Below are 20,558 nucleotides of genomic sequence, written 5' to 3' on the forward strand. Positions count from 1 at the left end.
TGGCACTCAAGGACCAAACACGTGCAGTGTGGCTGGCCAGTGTTACTGTGATACGCTTCACCAGCATGTCATAACCACCCTGCAGGAGAGGGACACATTGAACTCGACAGTTTTCATGTGAGATAGGGGCCCACTACACACCACTCATGAAGTTCACCAGCTTCTCCGAAACACATTTGGAAATGATCGAGTTATCAGCCTATTGTTTCCAAATGCTTGGCCGGCACGATCATCTGATCTCAATCCTGTGATTTCTGATCATGGGGCTACCAGAAGGACATGGTTTACCAGGGGGACATACACACGTGCTAATCTAAAGCACAGCATATCAAGAGAGGTAGCCAGCATATCTATGGACATACTTCGTTCTACTGTGCAGAATGCAATCCTGCACTTTCAGACTCTTCTAGACACTGATGGGTGCCATATTGACCGTAGCAGTAATGGTACCAGTATGTCATAGTTTGATGTATCGTAGCTGCCTATTAAAAGTGTTTCAGCTGAACTGATTCTGCATTATTTCTCTTCCCCATGTCCTTGACATTAACAGTACCAAGTTTGGTTCTCGTACAGAAATTTGTTTCCGTGTTATAACGTGTTAAATAGGAAAAGTTTAATTGTAACCATATGGTACATTCAAATGTTGAAGTAGTTGCTTCTGCAGCGGTGAAGATTATAGCAAAAAGACAACTAAAATTTTCATAGGACAAATCTTACAATTTGACAACACCAAATGTGAGATCAGTTTTATGAGAAAACGCAACTCTGATTTCAAATTTGCATTCAAAAGCAAACATATGTCATGGGTTCCAATTTCTGACAATGAAAGTACTTCCAGTTCACAATATTGATAATAGGCAGAGATTTCCATTTCCTGGTGTAGACATCACTCATATATCATAATGTGAGTTCTGATAAAGAATGTTGATGCTGTAACACTAGCAAAGTAGTTTTTAAGTTCTCATTTGGTAACTGACCCTTTCCGTCACATGTGTAAAAAGTAAGTAAAAAGCAATGGGTTCCATGTAATTCTCCATACTCTTACAATAATACTTGATATGTGGCTATTAATTACTGAAATCATGAGACAGCACATTTGTATAGTTCACAGTACTTGAGGGATGTACTAACTCAGATGAAACTTTCATTTTGTACTAGTCCCTTTCCATCACTGGAGAATTACTTCATATTTTTACTTCAGTTAACAAAATTTTTACCTTTTATGCTTTTTGTTTTAACCTTAGGATTGGTCCATATAAGACAGGTAAAATACCCTTCGACTTCAAGAAGAATGTAATAATTCCAATTCCAAAGAAGGCAGGACTGCCTTGTGTGAGTACTACAGAACCATCAGTTTAACAAGTCACAGTGAAAAAATTTTAGGGTCAACCAAAAGTTGTGGTTCCTCCCATCTGCTTTGACCCATGACATAACTGTGTTGTGTCGTGTGATGTTACGGTGGCAAAATGTTTTTGAATCAGTTTGTGTTTGTAGCATGTTGTAGTTTTTGGTGGTACACTCGTGTCCAATGTCATGTTTCAAAGCTGTTTGTTAAGTAGCTTAGTCAGTCATTTGACACAGTTAGTGTGAGATCATCATTGGAAGAGTTACTTTAATCGTGCATATTATGGGTGATCGATTCATACTTGTGTTTGCTATTATTAGGCCTAATGCCATATGTTCCTTATGGTCAGAAATTTAATAGTGTTTTTCCTTTTTGGTCAATAATGGATATCACAAATTTAAGAGCAGGTGTTGCAGTTGGTGAAGATACATTGTCTACGGGCAAGTTCCTACTGTTATTTGGACAGGTTCGGTAACAGATTTGATGATTTGAGTGTGTTGGTTTTTGGTACTGTAGGCTTTGTTTTAGATACCATGTATGTCAACTGAAACAGTGGTGTCAGGTTCTGAAGTTGTGTGTGGGTTCATGGTACTGAGGGCTTCATTTGAGATTTATAGGTCGAGTGAAATTTGAGGTACCGGGTTTTCGAGTTGTGTATGAGTTCCTGGCATCAAATGCTTCATTTGAGCTACTATATAGGTCAAGTGAAATTTACAGTACCAACTGTTTCTGTTGCTCCCTTTTCTGATTGTAAACTGAGAATTGTGTGCGCTTGGTTTTTGAGTTAATATTTGTTTTTGGATGGTGTCATTGTTGTGTATTTAGTCTGTCTCTACCCAAAACCCCTTACTTCCCACAGTTGTCCTGTTAGTTTCATTGGGTCAATGGAGGCGTCTGATCCCACCTGTCGACTTTGACCCATGACATAAGGGTGTTGTGGTGTGTGACGTCATGACGGCGCGGAGTTTCATTTATAAGTTTGTTGTGTTTGTAGATGTCATCTTGTTGTGGTTGGTGGTGTCCTCTGGTGGTCCGTGTGTGGTCCGCATGTTATGTGGTGTATTAGGTTCATTTGGGTGCCAGTGCTTGATGTGTGCATTTATCGGTCATGACTGTTATAGAAAAACGGAAATTGGTTTCAGTGAGTTAAGAATTAAGTTTCCGTTATGTTTATGTTATTGCAGTGTCGTTTGACGTTATCGGTTTGCTGTTTGTCACGCGGTAAGCCGTTTAACTCAATTTGTGGCTTCTTTTGTTAGGTATGGATATGACTTCTAAATTTAATAGTGCACGTCTGTGGGCTGAAATGGGGCACGACATGTTGTCCGTCATTAAGTTTCTGCAACTTTTTGCACTTGTGGTGGAGATAGTGAAATACGGTGTATGCAAGCAGAATATGCAGTTGGCCAGAGTTCCTGCATCTTGGACCAAAGACTGTTGGTGGATTTTAGTTTTTGGGGGCAGGGTAAAGTTTGGGGGAGGGGGGGTTGGTAGGTTGTGGGTGGGTTGGGAGTTTGTTTTGTTAGTCTATTTTTTGGATCTATTGTTCGCGTATTATGATGTTTGGTGGGGTTTTTAAGTGCTGTTGGGTCAGTGTTATTTCTACATGTGTTGGTGGATGATGTTTTGGTATCGGCACTTGTGGATGATTTATGTATCTTAGGGGAAGCACTAGATTTCAATTTTTTTGGTATTGTCAGTTGTATTTGAGCTATATAGGTCATGGGAACTGTCAGATTCCAATGTGTTGTCATAGCTATACGTATTTTGGTATCACGAGCTGCTGTTGACCTGTATAGGTCAAGGGAAGTGTCCAATTCCAATGTTTCATAGCTGTGTTTTGGTATCGTGAGCTGCTGTTGACCTATATAGGTCAAGGGAAGTTGGTTAGTTGGTTTAAATGAGGAGAAAAGGGACCAAACTATGAGGTCATCAGTCCCTTGTTCCTAATAAAACAATGCCACAAGAGTGAGAATAAAACAGACGAGACATATAACACAAAATGGAAAGAAAGACCGCAAGAACGAAGGAAAGGCAACAAACACTACATGAACAAAAGAGGACAGGAAAACAACAGGGAATAGCTAGAAGAGAGTAAAACAAGGAAGCAGATTACAGAAGCTGGCAGACCACGAAAATAAAAAGGAAAAGCCAGCCACCCTGCAACACATTAAAAGCTCCACTCTAAAAGCACTACGGTGGAGGACACACAGGGAAAAAAAGGACACGTGCTAAGACTCAGATCGAAAAAACCTACCCTCACGGATGAAATTTAAAACCAAATCAACTGATGATGTGTTGTCTGCTAAAATCAATGATAACGAGTCCGGCAACCAAAGATGAAGTCACACAGCAGCCAAAGAAGGACACAGCAGAAGAATATGGGCCAATGTCAACCTGGCACCACACCGACAATGAGGTGGGCCTTCACGGCACAGGAGGTAGCTGTGGGTCGCTCAGGCATGGCCAATGCAGAGCTGGCAGAGAACCACGGAGTCCCTGCGAGTGACCCTCATTGAGGACTTCCACACATTCATGGTCCCCTTAATGGCTCGCAGTTTCTTGTGCGTATTGAGATTTTGCCATTCCATCTCCCAAAGCTGAAAAACCTTGCGGTGTAATAACGAACACAGGTCAGTTGCGGGCATGCCCATCTCCAGAACATGTTTCTGTGTAGCCTGTTTGACCAGCCTGTCAGCAAGTTCATTTCTTGGGATTCTGACATGACCAGGGGTCCAGACAAACGAACACCACTGAACGACTGGATCGTTCCAGGGCACAGATGGCCTCCTGGATGGACGCTACCAAAGGATGATGAGGGTAGCACTCGTCGATAGTTTTCAGGCTGCTCAAGGAGCCAGTACATAAAATAAAAGCCTCCCCAGGGCATGAACGGAGATACTGAAGTGCATGAGAAATGGCCACCAGCTCTGCAGTGAATACACTGCAGCCATCAGGTAAAGAATGCTGTTCAATATGGCTGATGTGAATTTAGGCAAAGCCAACGTGAACATCAGCCACAAAGTCATCTGTGTAAATCACCTGAGAGCCCCGGAACACGTCAAGAACCAAGAGGAAGTGACAGCGGAGAGCCACAGGGTTAATGGAATCCTTAGGGCCATGTAAAAGGTCCAGACAAAGCTGCGTCCGAGGCGTACACCATGGAGGCGTACATGAACAGACCACAAGTAGAAGTGGTAAAGGGAAGGACTCCAGGTCGGAGGGAAGGGACCACATGCGAACCAAAATTGTTAACCTAGACCTGGGCCATCAATGCGGACTGGTGAGCAGTTGTGCAGGTCTGATTTGGAATAGAGGGATCCCAGCCTCCACCAGTATGCTGGTCACCGGACCCATCCTAAAAGCTCCTGTCGCTAGTCAAACCCCGTAGTGGTGCACAGGTTCATGTAAATGGAATGCTGAGGGCACTGCCGAACCATAAACCACACTCCCATATTCAATTCGGGATTGGACAAGGGCTCTGTAAAGCCGCAGCAGCATAGAGCAATCTGCACCCCAATTGGTGTTGCTCAGGCAATGGAGGGCATTGAGGTGCTGCCAGCAATTCTGCTTAAGCTGATGAAGATGAGGGAGCCAAGTCAATCGAGCGTCGAAAACCAGTCCTAGGAATTGATACGTCTCCACTACAGAGAGTGGATCGTCATTAAGGTAAAGTGTGGGTTCTGGATGAACAGTAGTGCATAACGTATGACTTTGCAGCTGAAAACTGGAAATCGTGGGCTAGAGCTCATGACTGCGCCTTATGGATGGCTCCCTGTAGGCAACACTAGAGTAGCACCAGTACTGGAGCAGCAGTATGAAATGCTGAAGGCCTCTGCATACAGAGAAGGTGAGATGGAGGGCCCCGACAGCTGCTGCTAGACCGTTAATGGCCACTAAAAATAGAGATACACTCAATACAGAGCCCTGCAGGACTCCATTTTCCTGGTTACGGATGGAACTATGGGAGGCACCAACTTGGAGACAGAAATGTCGGAGCGACAGGAAGTTTGGGTAAAAATCGAGAGTGGGCCCCAGAGACCCCACTCATACAATGTTGCAAGGATATGATGTCACCAGGTCATGCCGTATGCTTTACATAAGTCAAAAACCAGGTATTACCATCTGGAAAAGGCTGTTCAGATGGCAGACTCGAGGGACACAAGATTATCAGTGGTAGAGCGACCCTGACAGAAGCCGCCCTGACATGGAGCCAGTAGGCCACATGACTCCAGGACCCAACCCCATTGCCAACGTACCATACGTTCCAGCAGCTTACGAAGAATGCTGGTGAGACCGACGGGCCGATAGCTATCCACATCAAGCGATTTTTTTACCGGGTTTGAGCACTGGAATGATGGTGCTCTCCCACCACTGTGATGGAAAGATGCCATCGCACCAGATCTGGTTGAAGATGACGAGAAGATGTCACTTGTAGTCATGTGAGAGATGTTTAATTATCTGGCTGTGGATCCGATCAGGCCCAGGAGTTGTGTCGCGGCAATGTGCAAGGGCACTGAGGAGCTCCCACTCTGTAAATGGAGTGTTATAGGATTCACTGTGGCGTGTAGTGAATGAGAGGACATTCCCTTCCAGTCACCGTTTGAGAGTGTGAAAGGCTGGGGGGTAATTCTCCCAAGCAGATGCTCAAGCAAAGTGCTTGGCCATCATGTTTACGTTGGTAGATAATACGCCATTTAGGGTAACACCAGGAACACCTGTTGGGATCTGGTACCTGAAAAGACGTTTGATCTTTGCCCAGACTTGGGAAGGTGATGTATGGCACTCAATGGTCAAGACCTATCTCCCCCCAACACTCCTGCTTCCGTCATTTGATAAGTTGGCGAACGTCGGCACGGAGCAATTTAAAGGCTATGAGGTGCTCCAGGGAAGGGTGCCACTTAAGCCGCTATAGAGCTCGCTGACACTTCGTAATTGCTTTAGCGACTCCCAGCGACCACCAAGGGACTGCCTTACACCTCGAGCACCCTAAAGAGCGAGTCTTGCATTTTCTGCCGCAGAAACAATTGTTGTAGTCACCTGCTCAACCATCACCTCAATGTTACCGTGTGGGGGAGATTCAACAGTAACAGCAGAGGTGAAAGTTTCCCAGTTCGCCTTGTTTAAAGCTCATCATCTGGGTAGGCATCCATGGGCCTGATGCTGGGGCAGTGACAGGAAGTGGTCACTACCACACAGGTCGTCATGTGCTCTCCATTGGATAGATGGGAGAAGTCCTGGGCTGCAAACTGATAAATCAATGGCCGAGTAACTACCTCTAGCCAAAGCGAAATGTGTGGCGGCCCCAGTATTTAAGAGGCATAAGTCGAACTGAGACAGTAAAAAAAGTTTCGAAAAGTTTCGACATCTCTGCCTCAGCCAGTAAGAATGTTAAAATCTCCCAAAAGTAGGAAAGGTTTAGGGAGTTGATCAATCAGTGCAGCTAATACATTCAAGGGTACTGCGTCATCTGGAGGAATATATACATTGCATACAGTTATTTCCTGTGTCGCCCTTATTCTGACAGCCACAGCTTCAAGAGGGGTTTGAAGAGGCACAAGTTCACTACAGTCTGAGTTTAGGACATAAACTCAAACTCCACCTTACACTCAATTATAGTCACTATGGTTCCTGTAATCTCTCTTATAGCTGTGGAGGACAGGGGTCCACATTGCTGGGAACCAGGTTTCCTGGAGGGCAATGCAGATAGCATGTGTAAAGCTTAACATGCTGCCGTAGCTCAGCCAGGCAGTGAAAAAAACTGCCGCAATTCCTCTGGAGAATGACTTCATCGTGAGACTGGGAAACCAAGGAACATTCAATGAGGCAGTTTACGCCTCCGAGTCACCTGCTGCCACTGACTTATTGCCTGAGCACTCTATACCCATTGTGTCTGAGGGTCCGGCGAGATACAGGTCCTCAGTGGACATGAAAATCTCCACCCCATTCCCAGACGCAGAGCTTGTAGGTAGCGGTGGTGTGGGTGCCACCACAATTTCCTTGGTCTTAGGGGTTTTCTTTTTGGATTTCTCTCACTGCTTCTTGGGTTTCCCTGGCTGGGAGGACTTAACTGGCTCAGTCTCCGGAACTGAGGATGAGCATGAAGCCCTATGGCCAGCTGCTTTTGGGCTCTTCAGCCAGTGGCAGGTGTCATCTTTCCCACTAGGAGAAATCTGGGAAGGGAGTGACCCAAGGGACCCCTTCCTAGAGAGAAGCCAAACAAGACTTATGCTTTTTCGGCTTAGAAGTGGGGATGGATGTCCCCGATGGTGGGGGGTGGGGGGGGGGGGGGCTGCTACTCCTGAAGTAGGTGGTGCAGGAGCAACAGGGAGGGAAACGCCCCCCAACATCAAAGGGCCAGGTGTAGTCTTCTGGCTCTGAGAGGTGACGGGTTGGCAGAGTTGATAGTGCCAGAACTGTTGTAGCGGCAGCATAAGACAATGTCATACGCACAGGATGAAGGTGTTAAAATTTTCTCTTACTCTCAGTGTCAGTCAGTCGGTCCAGGCTCTTGTACTCCATGATTTTCCTTTCTTTCTGGAGAATCCTGCAGTCTGGTAAGCAAGGCGACTGGTGCTGTCCACAGTTGACACAGATGGGAGGCGAGGCACATGGAGTATTGGGATATGATGGGTGTCCGTAATCTCGATATGTGACGCTGGAAGTACAGGGGGAAGACATATGGCCGAACTTCCAGCACTTAAAGCACCGCATCGGGGGAGGGATGTCACAGCGGCAGACCATCACCTTGACCGTCTCGGGCAATGTATCACACTCGAAGGCCAAACGGTGGACACGCCGGACAAAATGTACACCTCGCCACTCTAAATTAGTGTGCAGCTCATCGTCAGACTGCAAAAGAAGGTCCCTGTTAAATATGATACCTTGGACCATATTTATGCTCTTATGGGGCGTGAAGGTTACAGAAACATCCCCCGCTTGTCACAAGCAAGTAATGCCCATGACGGGGCAGAGGATGCTGTTTTGATCAAGACTGACCCAGATCTACTTTTGGACAAGCCCTCCACCTCCCAAAACTTGTCCTCTAAATTCTCAATAAAAAATACTGAAGCATCATTGTCATGAAACATTCCCCATCAGCTCTCGAACATACAAGATACCGGAGCGAATAAGATCCGCTGTAATCCTTAGCCTGACGGTCCTCCCGTGGTGTGGCCGGGGAGGGGAACAATTTGGGGTCGTACTTCTGTGCGTTGAACTGAGCTCGTGAATGCTTAGAGACTGCTGGTGTTTCACCACCAGCAAGAGATGATGGACTACGCTTCATCACGTGTCATCCACCCTGATGCCACCCATTCCAACCAGGGGCCCTCACCACGGGTGCCACCAAGTTGCAGCAAAGGCCACCTGGCAGGACGGCCATTGCCGGCAGTCCCAATGCCCCAGGGGGATGGGCATCAACCCCTTGGCATACATGGGGAGTTAACAAGGCAAGCATCAGCAGAGCAATCCCTGTGTGGTCAGGCGGCCACAACCAACAGGGTACATGGCGGCCCCACAACGGACTGGTTACCGTGCTGGATATCAGGTACAAAGAAGTCCATGGTCATCGTCGACGCAGAAAGCGACACTGCATAGTGCATGGTGGAAAATGCACCCAGGAAGGTGTCCTTGCCAGAGCGCTGCAGCATGGGTGGGACTGCAATGTGACGACAAGAAAGTGAGCTAAAGCTCTCAATGCACGATGGACACAATGCACTGTGTAAGGCGGCCTTCCCAATTGGCTCACTCTTCAGGCAAATTTTGAAGAATGGAGGTCAAACCCTACAAGGGACCATCACATAAAGGCCGAAATGTGTGAAACTCCTTTTAGTAGCCTCTTACGACAGGCAGGAATACCTTGGGCCTATTCTAACCCCAGGTCCCTCAGGGGGGTCAAGGGAAGTGTCCAATTCAAAATTTTGTTGTTATAGGTGTTGGTTTTGTGGTATCGATAGTTGCAGTGTGATCATAATTTTTGGAGTTGTTGGTTTTTATTTCGTGGTATCGACAATTGCCGTTTCAGCTACGTAGGTGAAGGAAAGTGACAGATTCCTGTTGATATTATAAGTGTAGAAGAATTTGGGAATTTTGTAGTGTTTTTATGTCATCATTTTGTGTGGTTTGGGATCGTGGTGTGCATCTGTATGTGTTTATATTTAATTTGTCCCCACCCAAAATCCCCAATTTCCCGTGCTTTGGTGGGAGATTTGTTTGTTGGTTTTATAGGTATTTTTGTGTTTATGTAATGACATCGTAGGCACCATATTGGAGATGTAGAGAATGGTCGTTTCCACCATATTGGTGATGTCATGGGTCAAAGCAGACGTGTGGAATTGGATGCTTCTGTAATCCCGCTTCATTTATTGCTGGAATTAAAAGTATTTCACATGTTTTTTTGTGTATGTTCATGTGTGTAATGAAGTGTCATCATGGTCTGTCACAGTGTGTACACTTGAAATTGGGGTGTCTGCTACGATAATGAAATCACAGGTCAAAGAAGATGGGTGGAATCATAACTTTTGGGTAACCTCAAATACTGACAAATTATATATGCAGGAATGGAAAAACTGGTAGAGGCTGACTCCGAGGAAAGTAAATTTGGGTTCTAGATAACTGTAGAAACACGCAAGGTAATACTGACCCTATGACTTATCTTAAGCAATAGGTTTAAGATATGCAAACCAGCATTTATAGCATTTGAAGACTTAGAGCAAGCTTTTGACAATGTGGAGTGGATTACGATCTTTGAAATTTGAAGGTAGCAGGTATAAAATACAGGGACTAAAAGGTTACTTACAACTTGCAATGAAAGTAGACTGCAGTTACAAAGGCTGAAGGATATGAAAAAAAAAAAGCCAAAGATGAGAAGGGTTTGTAGGTTTACCCTGGATGTTATTCCATCTGTAATTTCAGTAAGCTGTGAAGGAAACTAAGGAGAAATTTCAAAATGGAATTAAAAGGGGTCAATGGAGGTGTCAGATCCCACCCGTCGGCTTTGACCTGTGACGTAAGGGTATTGTGGTGTGTGACATCACGACGGCGCAGAGTTGAGTTTATGAGTGTGTTGTGTTTGTAGATGTCATTTTGTTGCAATCGGTGGTGTCCTCTTGTGGTGTGTTTATGGTTCGCGTGTTATGTGGTGTATTGGGTTCATTTTGGTGTTGCTGCTTGATCAGTTCAGGCATTGTTTATGACTGTTCTTTGACAGAAATTGGTTTCAGAGTTAAGTTTTTGTTGTGTCTAATTTATTGTAGTGCTGTTTGCTGTATGCTGCATGATGAGTCATTTAATTTAATTTGTGGCTGCTTTTGTTAGGCATGGATATGACAGATAATATGATAGTGTTCGGCTGCAGGTGGAAATGGGGAACAATATATTGTCCCTGATAAAATTCTTACAGTTATTGAACTGTTGGCTGAAGTGCAGCGTGTGTCAGCAGAACATGCGGTTGGATAGAGTTCCAGTGTCTCTGACTGGGGACAGCTACATGTGGCGGTGCCATAGGAAGAACCTTTGGCACTCCATAAGGTGTGGTGCCTGGAGCGAGAGTTCTAGGTTGGGCATGAGAGAGATAGTGTTGATGACGTATTAACCTCCCATACAGTGAGTGAGAGGACGGTTTTTGATTTGTTTCCATTTTATAAGGAAGTTTGTTCTGAATATATTAAGTACAGGGGTAAGTTGGGTGGGCCTGGGTTGGTGGTGGAGGTTGACGAGCCGCAGTTTGGGAAGAGGAAGTGGTAAGTCTCCAGTTGGTATATGGGTGTGGGGGGCTGTTGTATCTGGGATTGGTTTTTCAGAGGTGTTTTTAGGGTTTTGGGGAGGAGCACAAAAAGGGAATTGGTGGGATTAATTGAGGAGTTTATAGAGGAGGGTAGCACAATAGTTTCCGATGCTTTTACATCTTATAGGGGCTTGGGCCAGACGGGGTATAATCATTTAGTTGTTAACCATAGCTTAAATTCAAGAATTATGAGACTGGGGCATGTACAAATACGATAGAGGGATTTGGGGGGGGGGGGGGGGGTTAAGTCAGTTATTGGGAGGGGGAAGAGGTGCTCTTCTAACCTTCAGTCTCTTTTAGATGAGTATTGTTGATGGAAGAGTGTCCCTAGGGACTATTGCATTTTTCACATTTTTAAGAGGTATTAGCAAAATGTATAGGCTGAAGGTGGGGGAGGGGTATAGTTGTTGGTAATGTTAGTGGAGGTAGGTGGGTGGGGGGTGGTGGCTGTTTTATGATTATGTTGTGGAGAATCTGTTTTGTTGATTTTGGGGGGAGGGTGGAGGTTGTGTGTGTGTGTGTGTGTGTGTGTGTGTGTGTGTGTGTGTGTGTGTGTGTGTGTGAGAGAGAGAGAGAGAGAGAGAGAGAGAGAGAGAGAGAGAGAGAGAGAGGGGTGGGGGGGCTGTGTTGTATGATTGTGGTGTCTGACCTAGTGTGTAGCGCCAGAGTTCTTTTGTGGTAAGCAGTCATCTTTTTTTCTTTTTGGTGTATTTTTCGTGTGTTATGATGTTTGGTGGGGTATTTCTATGTTGTTTGGTCGGTCGGTGGTATTTACTGCATGTGTAGGTGGTTGAAGTTGTGGTATTTGCACTTAGGGTTGATTTAGATACTTTTGGGGAAGTACTTGTTTAAATTTTTTTGGTATCGTTAGTTGTTTTTGAGCTTTATAGGTGATGAAAAGTTTCTGATTTCAATATGTTGTCTAAGCTATGTGTGTTTTGGTATTGTGAGCTGATGTTGACCTATATAGGTGAAGGAAAGTGACCCATTCCATTGCACCGTCGCAGCTATGTGTGTTAGGTAGCGAGAGCTGCTGTTGACCTATATAGGTGAAGGGAAGTGACCGATTCCATTGCATCGTTGGTTTTGGTACTGTGAGCCACTGTTGACCTATATAAGTGAAGGGAAGAGTCCGATTCCAAAGCGCGGTGGTCGTTATGTTGGTATCGCGAGCTGCTGTTAACCTATATAGGTCGAGGAAATGTTTGTTTCCAATGCGCGGTCGTAGCTATCTGTGTTTTTGGTATTGTGAGCTGCTGTTGACATATATATGTTACGGGAGTGTTCGATTCCAATTTGGTTTAGGTGTTGGTTCTGTGGGCTTTGAACAGCAGTGAAACAGTATGGATAGGATCTTTAAAAGGGATAACAAGATGAACACAAATAAAAGAAAAATGGGGGTAATGAAACATAGTCAAATTAAATCAGGCAATGCTAAGAGAATCAGATTAGGAAACGAGATACTTAGAGATATGGATGAGTTCTGTTATTCATGCAGCAAAATAACTGACAATGGCCAAAGTGGATAAGATATAAATCACAGACTGGCTACAGCAAGAAAATAGATTATGAGAAAGATGAATTTCTTAACATGTAATACAAATTAAAGTACTACTTAGTCTTTTCTGGAGGTATTTGGAATGCAGCCTTGTACAGAAGGAAAACATGGAAAATAAGCAGTTCTGACAAGAAGGTAATAGGCTCTTCTAAAATGTGATGTTATAGAAGAATGTTTAGGATTACATGGGCAGATCAAATAACACGCAACATGTAATTTATGGCATAATTTAACTATACAAAGGGTTCACTTGATAACACACATCATGAGGCATCGATGAATTGTCAAATTGGTATGGGTGTGTGAATGATGGTTTATTCCTTGAATATTGTTACTCCAAAGTCCTGTATGATGCTGTGTTTTCACAGTGAAGTTTGTTGTTACAGTATGTTTATATAGTTTTAGGATTCCATTACTAATAGATTGGTGTGTGTTTACTAGGTAACAAGAGGTCCACTTTGGCTGCATTGCAGCTAAATTGACGTTAATGAGTCCAGGAGAACTTCCATATTTTCGTGTTGCTGGTTTCTTTGAGAATACTTTAGCGGATAATTAACATCATGAAGTGTAGTTCAGATACAGGGGTCAATTGAAGATCTAGAATTTTTTAAAGAATTCGTCAAACAAGTAGTCAATGGAGTTTTGTTTAATTTATTGGATTTGTTTCCTATTTAAAGGGCAGATGGGGCTGTTTATTCGGTTTGTCCAAAAGCCACAAAATTTACGCGTGGTTCCCCATTGCTTACATATTGGTTTTTAGAAACATTTATTTTTTTTACGATGACATTACGGTCTGTTGCCTATTCATTATGGTTGTATGAACGACTTGTTGGACGCTAGTTTGATATATACAAATTGTCTATGTTTGCTATTTGAATGACATACCAAGTCAAAGCCGAGCCCCAATAATGATTGTTTTGATTGCTTGTATAAACGAGATGTGACGAGTTGATAGTGTTAACGATGCGATGAAAAACTTATTGTAGACAACCAAGAGATAAAACATAGGCATATGTTACACATAGGAGATCCTATTGTCACTCCTTTTTTACTCTCACATTGTTTCATCAAGCTTCATTACGATACCTGTCTGTTTCCAGTCGTGTAGACGTGAAAACATGGCGGTTCTCAAAGGGACATCGACCTGGTCCAGCTTCAACGACATTCTTCGACATTTCTTCTGCTACAGGACCTTCCACATCACCGTTGCTCGGAACACAAGAGAACTTCAAAAAGCTCCCAATGTCTTTAACTGTTGGCGTGTAATAATAACCACTCCCGACCTGTACACACTCAGAGCACGTTGATGTCGCACATCTGTACCATGTAAACTTGCTACTTTCCTCTCTAGCAAACAGCATTTTAAACTTCGCAGGATAAACAGGAAAACCTGCCATAATACTGGCAGGTAATTTCACTATATCAACAGACGGTGCATTCATAATAACAACATAATCGACACCAGCAACATGTAAAGTAAGATTTTTCGAACATTTAAGAAGATCCGCACATCTAGTGTCTGGCGGTACAAGAGCACTATTTTTGAGAATTTCAACACGTACATTTGAAGACGTATCTTCTGTTTCCTTTTTCTTTTTCTTCGCTTTTTTCTGTAGAGCTTTCTCTACATTTGCAGAAACTCTGTTTGTCAAATCCTTAACACTCTCTGACACTTGCCGACTAAAATTGAACTGACGATTCACTCCTAAGTCTGCATTTTGGAAATGAAATGTAACATGGAATTGGTCAGCTCCTTCCTCGTGCCTGAAATAAGCAGCAGGCATCTTGCAGAGAGAACGTAGAGAAATTTTTGGCAATGTTATTTTACGAGCCACCAACCAACCTCTACGCATCATCACATAACCTACATAGCACAAAGTTGTAATTACACTGCAGACTACACAGCAGTTCTTGAAGGTTCCCCTTCCTCTTTGAACTAACCAACGACGTTACCTACTTGGAACCAGCTCATTGCTTGGAACCACAGTGATAGTGATGGGCTAAACTGTGATTTTCCGATATCAGTGATTTCTGTGAATGCTACTTTTCAGTATCTGTTATTCTTAACTGTGATTTGTCGCAGTTAAGAGTCCCAGGAACCTTGGTCGTGTATCCCTCCGCCACTGCTATTTCTGCGATTTCTGCTACTTCTGCGACTTCTGTGACTCCTGCGATTTCTGCGACTTGCCACCGTATGAAAATGTTACATCTGTCCACACAGAAAATTGCATCTCAACAAACCTGTCATTGGTAAATATGTTTTACGTTTGTTCTTCCGTTGGCTTTAATTTTGTATTAAAGAAACAACTGTGAAAATATTAATAGTGTAATTAATATGTAAGTAGCCATACAGTAGCGTAATAGTTCGTGTTTACAAAATGAATTCTAACATATTGTTATGTTCACAGGTACGCGAACTACATTTCAGTCACTCAGTAAAGTGACAACTAAAAATATCATTGCCTATACATAGAAGGGTTCCCACACAGCCAGCCAGCATAGGCCTGTTATTTTAGACATCGGTGTCAGTATACCCCTGATACGGTCCTTCCCTCGACCTAGATGGAATTTCCAAAAAGCTGACTGGGAGAAGTATTCAGCGGACCTTGATAAATGCATCCGGTTTATACCGTCACTACCTAAATGCTACGATCGTTTCAGGAAAGCTATAATTACCACAGCTAAAAAAAACATCCCTAGGGGGTTTCGAAAAGAATACATCCCAGGATGGGATGCAAAATGCCATCAGCTATATGAGGATTTTACTAGTAGTGGTGACCAAGAAATAGCTGATGACCTCCTCCACAATCTAGATTCTGCAAGAAGACAACGATGGACTGAAGCAACTGAAAGAATGAATTTCACTCAATCAAGTAGGAAGGTATGGAGTTTGTTACGTAAACTCGGAGGTAGGACAAGACCAGCCCAGAAAAATCCAACCATAACACCAGAGAAAATTGCAAATAACATTGTCGAAATGTCAAGAGCTCCAAGAGGCAAACCACACACCAGGATGATTAAGTGCGAACTCAGAACACTAAAAAAGAATACTCCAAATATATCAGAGCTTTCCAGACCATTCACTGAGGATGATGTCATTACTGCCCTCAAGGATATGAAACCCGGCAAAGCCCCAGGTTTTGACAACATACATCCAGAATTTCTAACCTACGCTGGAAAGAACATAGTCAAACGGCTGGCAAATTTCTTTTCGAACATTTTGACTACAAACCATCTCCCTAGAGAATTCAAAAAGGCAAGAATAATAGCTTTGCTGAAACCAGGGAAACCAGCAGACCAACCGCTAAGCTACAGACCAATAGCACTTCTTAGCTGTACATACAAACTTCTCGAACGACTTGTCCATAATCGAATTAGTGGCATTATTATGGAGAACTTACCTATAGAACAGGCAGGCTTCAGACCTGGCCGTAGTTGCTGTGACCAAGTTCTGGCATTAACATCCTACATAGAGGCTGGCTTTCAACAGAAATTGAAAACAAGTGCTGTATTTCTAGACTTAACATCTGCATATGATACTGTTTGGAGAGATGGAATAATTTACAAACTCTTAAGAGTGATTCCCTGCCAGATTCTAACATCCTTAATACATAACATGCTGAGTAATAGAACCTTCCAGGTCACCCTAAACGGAAAGACAAGCAAAACAAAACTTATTAACAACGGGCTTCCGCAAGGCTCCGTATTGGCCCCTCTTCTGTTTAACCATTATATAGCAGATCTCCCAAACACAAAGTCAAGAAAATTTTGCTGTGCGGATGACATAGCACTGGCTACCAGAGACAAGTATCTCTTCAATACAGAGGAAGTTCTTAATAATGACGTTGAAATACTATACAATTATTTCAAGAATTGGAGACTCAAGCCAAACCCTAACAAAACTGAAGTATCTACATTCCATCTTAATAACAAAATGGCATGTGAAATTATTAACATAAAACTCGGAAACACCAACCTCAAACATAATAAGTTTCCAAAGTACTTAGGTATAACATTGGATCGCACTCTTTCTTACCGAAAACATCTGGAGAACACCACTGCAAAAATTGGAACATGGAATAACATCATCCAAAAACTTAGCGGTACTACTTGGGGAGCTAACGCAAAAACATTATGCATCTCATCTATCGCCTTAGTGTTGTCTGTGGCTGAGTAATGCGCTCCAGTCTGGATTAATAGCTGTCACACCAAACTTATTGACAGGCAATTAAATAACACAATGAGGTTGATTTCTGGAACTGTTAAATCAACGCCCACGTACTGGTTACCGGTGCTATGTAATATCCTGCCCCCGGACCTGCGTAGAAAAGCGGCCCTACTGCACGAATTCAGAAAGATTGAGACAAAACCAGAACTACCAATTAAAGAAGAATTCCCACAACTGCGACACACTCGATTGAAATCAAGAAAGCCACCCATATGCACAGCTGAGCAGCTTCAAAATAATAACTATGACCACATGAAACAATGGAGACTAGATTGGAACCAAAAGACATATGACCAACTACAGACCTGGTTTGAGAGCTATAACTGCAACATCTCTGGAATGGAACTAATACAGAAAACATGGTCCGCATTAAATCGAATACGTACTGGACATGGCAGGTGTGCGGATTCACTACACAAATGGGGAAGAGCGATGTCACCAGAATGCGACTGCGGTGCCCCTAGACAGACGATCCAACACATCCATGGTGAATGCTCCTTGCGAGAATATGCAGGGAACTGGTCCGACTTCCTGGAGGCATCCCCATCAGCGCTAGAATGGATCTCAAACCTCGATATAACCTTTTAACTGACCAATATAAACATAAATTATATTTATGATTGTTATAAGATTTTAATGTCTAACATTTGATGTATTAATGTTGCATGTATAGCCATACGCTAAATAAATAAATAAATAATCATTGTCAACAGATCTGGAGAAATTGCCACTGCGTCTTTAGACCGTTTTCGTCAGACGAGAGGTTAGTTTCTAAGTGTTTCGATGGACTTAATTACTTCAGTGAGATCGTTCTTGCAAATGTGAAATATACCCCATTGAGTGGCTTTCGTTAGAGCAAATTTTAGCAATCTACTCTGTCAATTATATTGCTTGTAATTAGTGACAGCAAAAATTGTTTAATAATCCTTGTGATTTTGCAGACACAGTTCTGACTCTGATTACTGGTTGCTGTACGTATCTATCCACATCAAGGCTGTTGAGAGAGACTCGTGAAGATTCAAGACAGCTTGCAGTTTAAAAGTGACATAATTGTGAAATAAGTGTGCAGGTGAGTGATTAAACTGCGTTTTATTGAAGTTGTTGTGCGATTTTAAAGGAATAATAAATGTTAAATACAGTGAGTGAATAATGAAAATCTCATTTTCCACATGCTTAAGCCATCCTATACCCGTAATTTTCCGCCACTTATTTACTGGTAAACACTAGTTGGAGAGTGACATCATGCCCCCCCCCCCCTCCCTTTCTCCACAATCTTGGTGTGGCACTGACCTGTAACATATCCCAAAGTCTACAATATGCATTTTGAGACTGTTGATATGAAAGTGGGAAGTACAGATCTTCCATTTAAATCAGGAATAGCTTAAGTGCATTACTTGAAAGTAACACAGGAAAAGCTTACTTATGTAGGTGGTAGTAGTGTCGGCAAAAAGTTCTTGTGTGTGAAGTTGCCATGTAGAACACCAGGTGTAAAACTTTTATCCCGAGTCTTGAACTGTGTCGGAACAAAAGTGAGGCATTCATATGACCCAATAATACTGTTTTCATTTCACTACACGTATACAGATGTCTGAGTTCCTCTGTGTTAACATTGCAAAGTCCTGTAGGCATGTGGAGTATTAAGCAAAACTGTCATATTGGAAGCAGAATCAAACACATTTGTTACGTTACTTGATATTTTCAGGAGAAAAAGGCAATGTTGCTTCTTATTAATATAATACTTTCAGAGTCACAGCTGTGTTTGACCAACCATAACTGATGCTGAATGTGCATGTCGTCATATAATGCGAAGGGCTTATTTCAATAGTGGTACTAGTCCATTACCTCCACTTTTCTGTCTATAATGCTTCTGAAATTAATGATCCAAACAAACATAAATAAAGGTTCATCTCTAGCAAGAAGCCATATGCTTGAATATTTCTGGTATGTCAACTGCAGATTTTCAAGCGCTCATTTAACTGTACGACGCTGTATCTCAAAATGAACAAAAATGGACTTGTACCACTAATGAAATAAGTCCTTCATATGCACACACAGCACACCGATCTCGCGAGGCACAAGGCTCTCATAACGAAGTACGTACGTCGGTCAACAGATGGCACTAGGAAAAGAATGTTAACTGCGCTTTTTAGTTGCTACTTGCGACTCGTAGTTCCGATTTGTCACAGAAATCGCAGTTTCTCGGTAGTGAATAGCGTAGTATGAACTTTGCTCAACAGATGGCACTGCTAACTGCGCTTTTTAGTTGCTACTTGCGACTTGTCACGGAAATCGCAGTTAGACTCGATATCGTACCGCAGAGATGGACGTAGTACGAACTTTGGCCAACAGATGGCACTGTTAACTGCGCTTTTTAGTTGCTACTTGCGACTCTAGTCGCGACTTCTCACCATGGAGATAGAATAATTTTTACCTCCATGCTTGTCACGGAAATCGCAGTTGGACTCGACTGCGAATCGCAGAGACGAGCGTAGTACAAACTTTGGCCAACAGATGCCACTGTTAACCGCGCTTTTTAGTTGCTACTTGCGACTCTTAGTTGCGACTTGTCACTGAAATCGCAGAAAGCAGTGCTAAATTCGACCAATAGATTGCTCACGTCTTTGAATGTGAAATACTACTTGCGACTGCTAACTGTGACTGAAATCGCAGTTAGATTCTGTAAAGTTGTTATTGTGATATCTGTGACTTCTCAGTCACTGTGATTTCTAACAGATATGCGATTTCCTGCCCACCACTACATAGTCAGCTTGGAACTATCACCACAGTCTAACATAACAGTCGCGACACTTCGTCTCGATTTTGTTGCCTACTGCGCCAGCAACGCCCCAAGCGGCCAATAAATTAAACTGGGAGTTCGGCGCGATCATGAAAGCGAATAGTGGTTGTTTATTTTGATTTCTGCAATGGGTTTTACAAGTGGGAGCGTTTGTAGCGCAATAAAATGCAGCAACAACAGGACAAAGACACCACAACTGTCTTTTTTTAGGTTTCCTAAGGATCCTGAGAGGTATATACCATCACGTTACTTTTATTTTATTTATTTATTTATCCCTGTAAATCTCTTTTTCAGTACATATATTGTGCACAGGTTATTGGACAGAAAACCTTTTTAGCTATTGGTTTTTCAAACGTCAAAAATACATTATTTTAATTTTTATGGCAAATTGGATCTATACAGTTAATAATTACAAATTTTTGAAATACTGTATATTTATAACTTATTTCCTACATTATTATTATTTTTATTGTTATTATTATTATTTATTTTATGGCCTTCATTGGACCACTCTGGTCAAAAATACAAAGTTGTAAACAAGTTGTTACACAGGGATACCATTTGGCTCAACAATAACTTTATATGATATTTAGGTAATGTAATTATTAGAGTCTATTCTTATATGAAAGGTGTTTTGCTCTTCTGTCTGTCCAATATTTCTTCATTCTTTCAGATATTTTCTTTCTTTCTTCATCTGAGACCACTCCTCCTGTACTCCTTTTATTGATTTTCATTTGAAGTCTGGTTTGCGGGTCTTGCAGTATTCTGGTTTTCTCTGTCTTGTTTTTTAGGTCATCTACTGTAATTTGGAGTTCTTTTATATCTTCCTTAATTTCTGTGATC

At 42.6% G+C, this 20,558-nt stretch overlaps 1 protein-coding gene across 1 annotated transcript in view; it reads right to left on the bottom strand.

Moving 5' to 3' along the window:
- LOC126484172 (2',5'-phosphodiesterase 12) overlaps positions 1 to 14,671 on the bottom strand; it is a 67,458-nt gene extending 52,787 nt beyond the window's left edge. Inside the window, exon 1 of the mRNA XM_050107580.1 lies at positions 13,777 to 14,671. Coding sequence (XP_049963537.1) covers positions 13,777 to 14,546 — 770 coding nt within the window. The 5' untranslated portion in view covers positions 14,547 to 14,671. The remainder of the gene's footprint in view (positions 1 to 13,776) is intronic.
- Between the last annotated feature and the right edge of the window lie 5,887 nt (positions 14,672 to 20,558).

The sequence above is a fragment of the Schistocerca serialis genome, chromosome 6, assembly GCF_023864345.2.
Source record: "Schistocerca serialis cubense isolate TAMUIC-IGC-003099 chromosome 6, iqSchSeri2.2, whole genome shotgun sequence".
NCBI classification, from domain to species: domain Eukaryota; kingdom Metazoa; phylum Arthropoda; class Insecta; order Orthoptera; family Acrididae; genus Schistocerca; species Schistocerca serialis.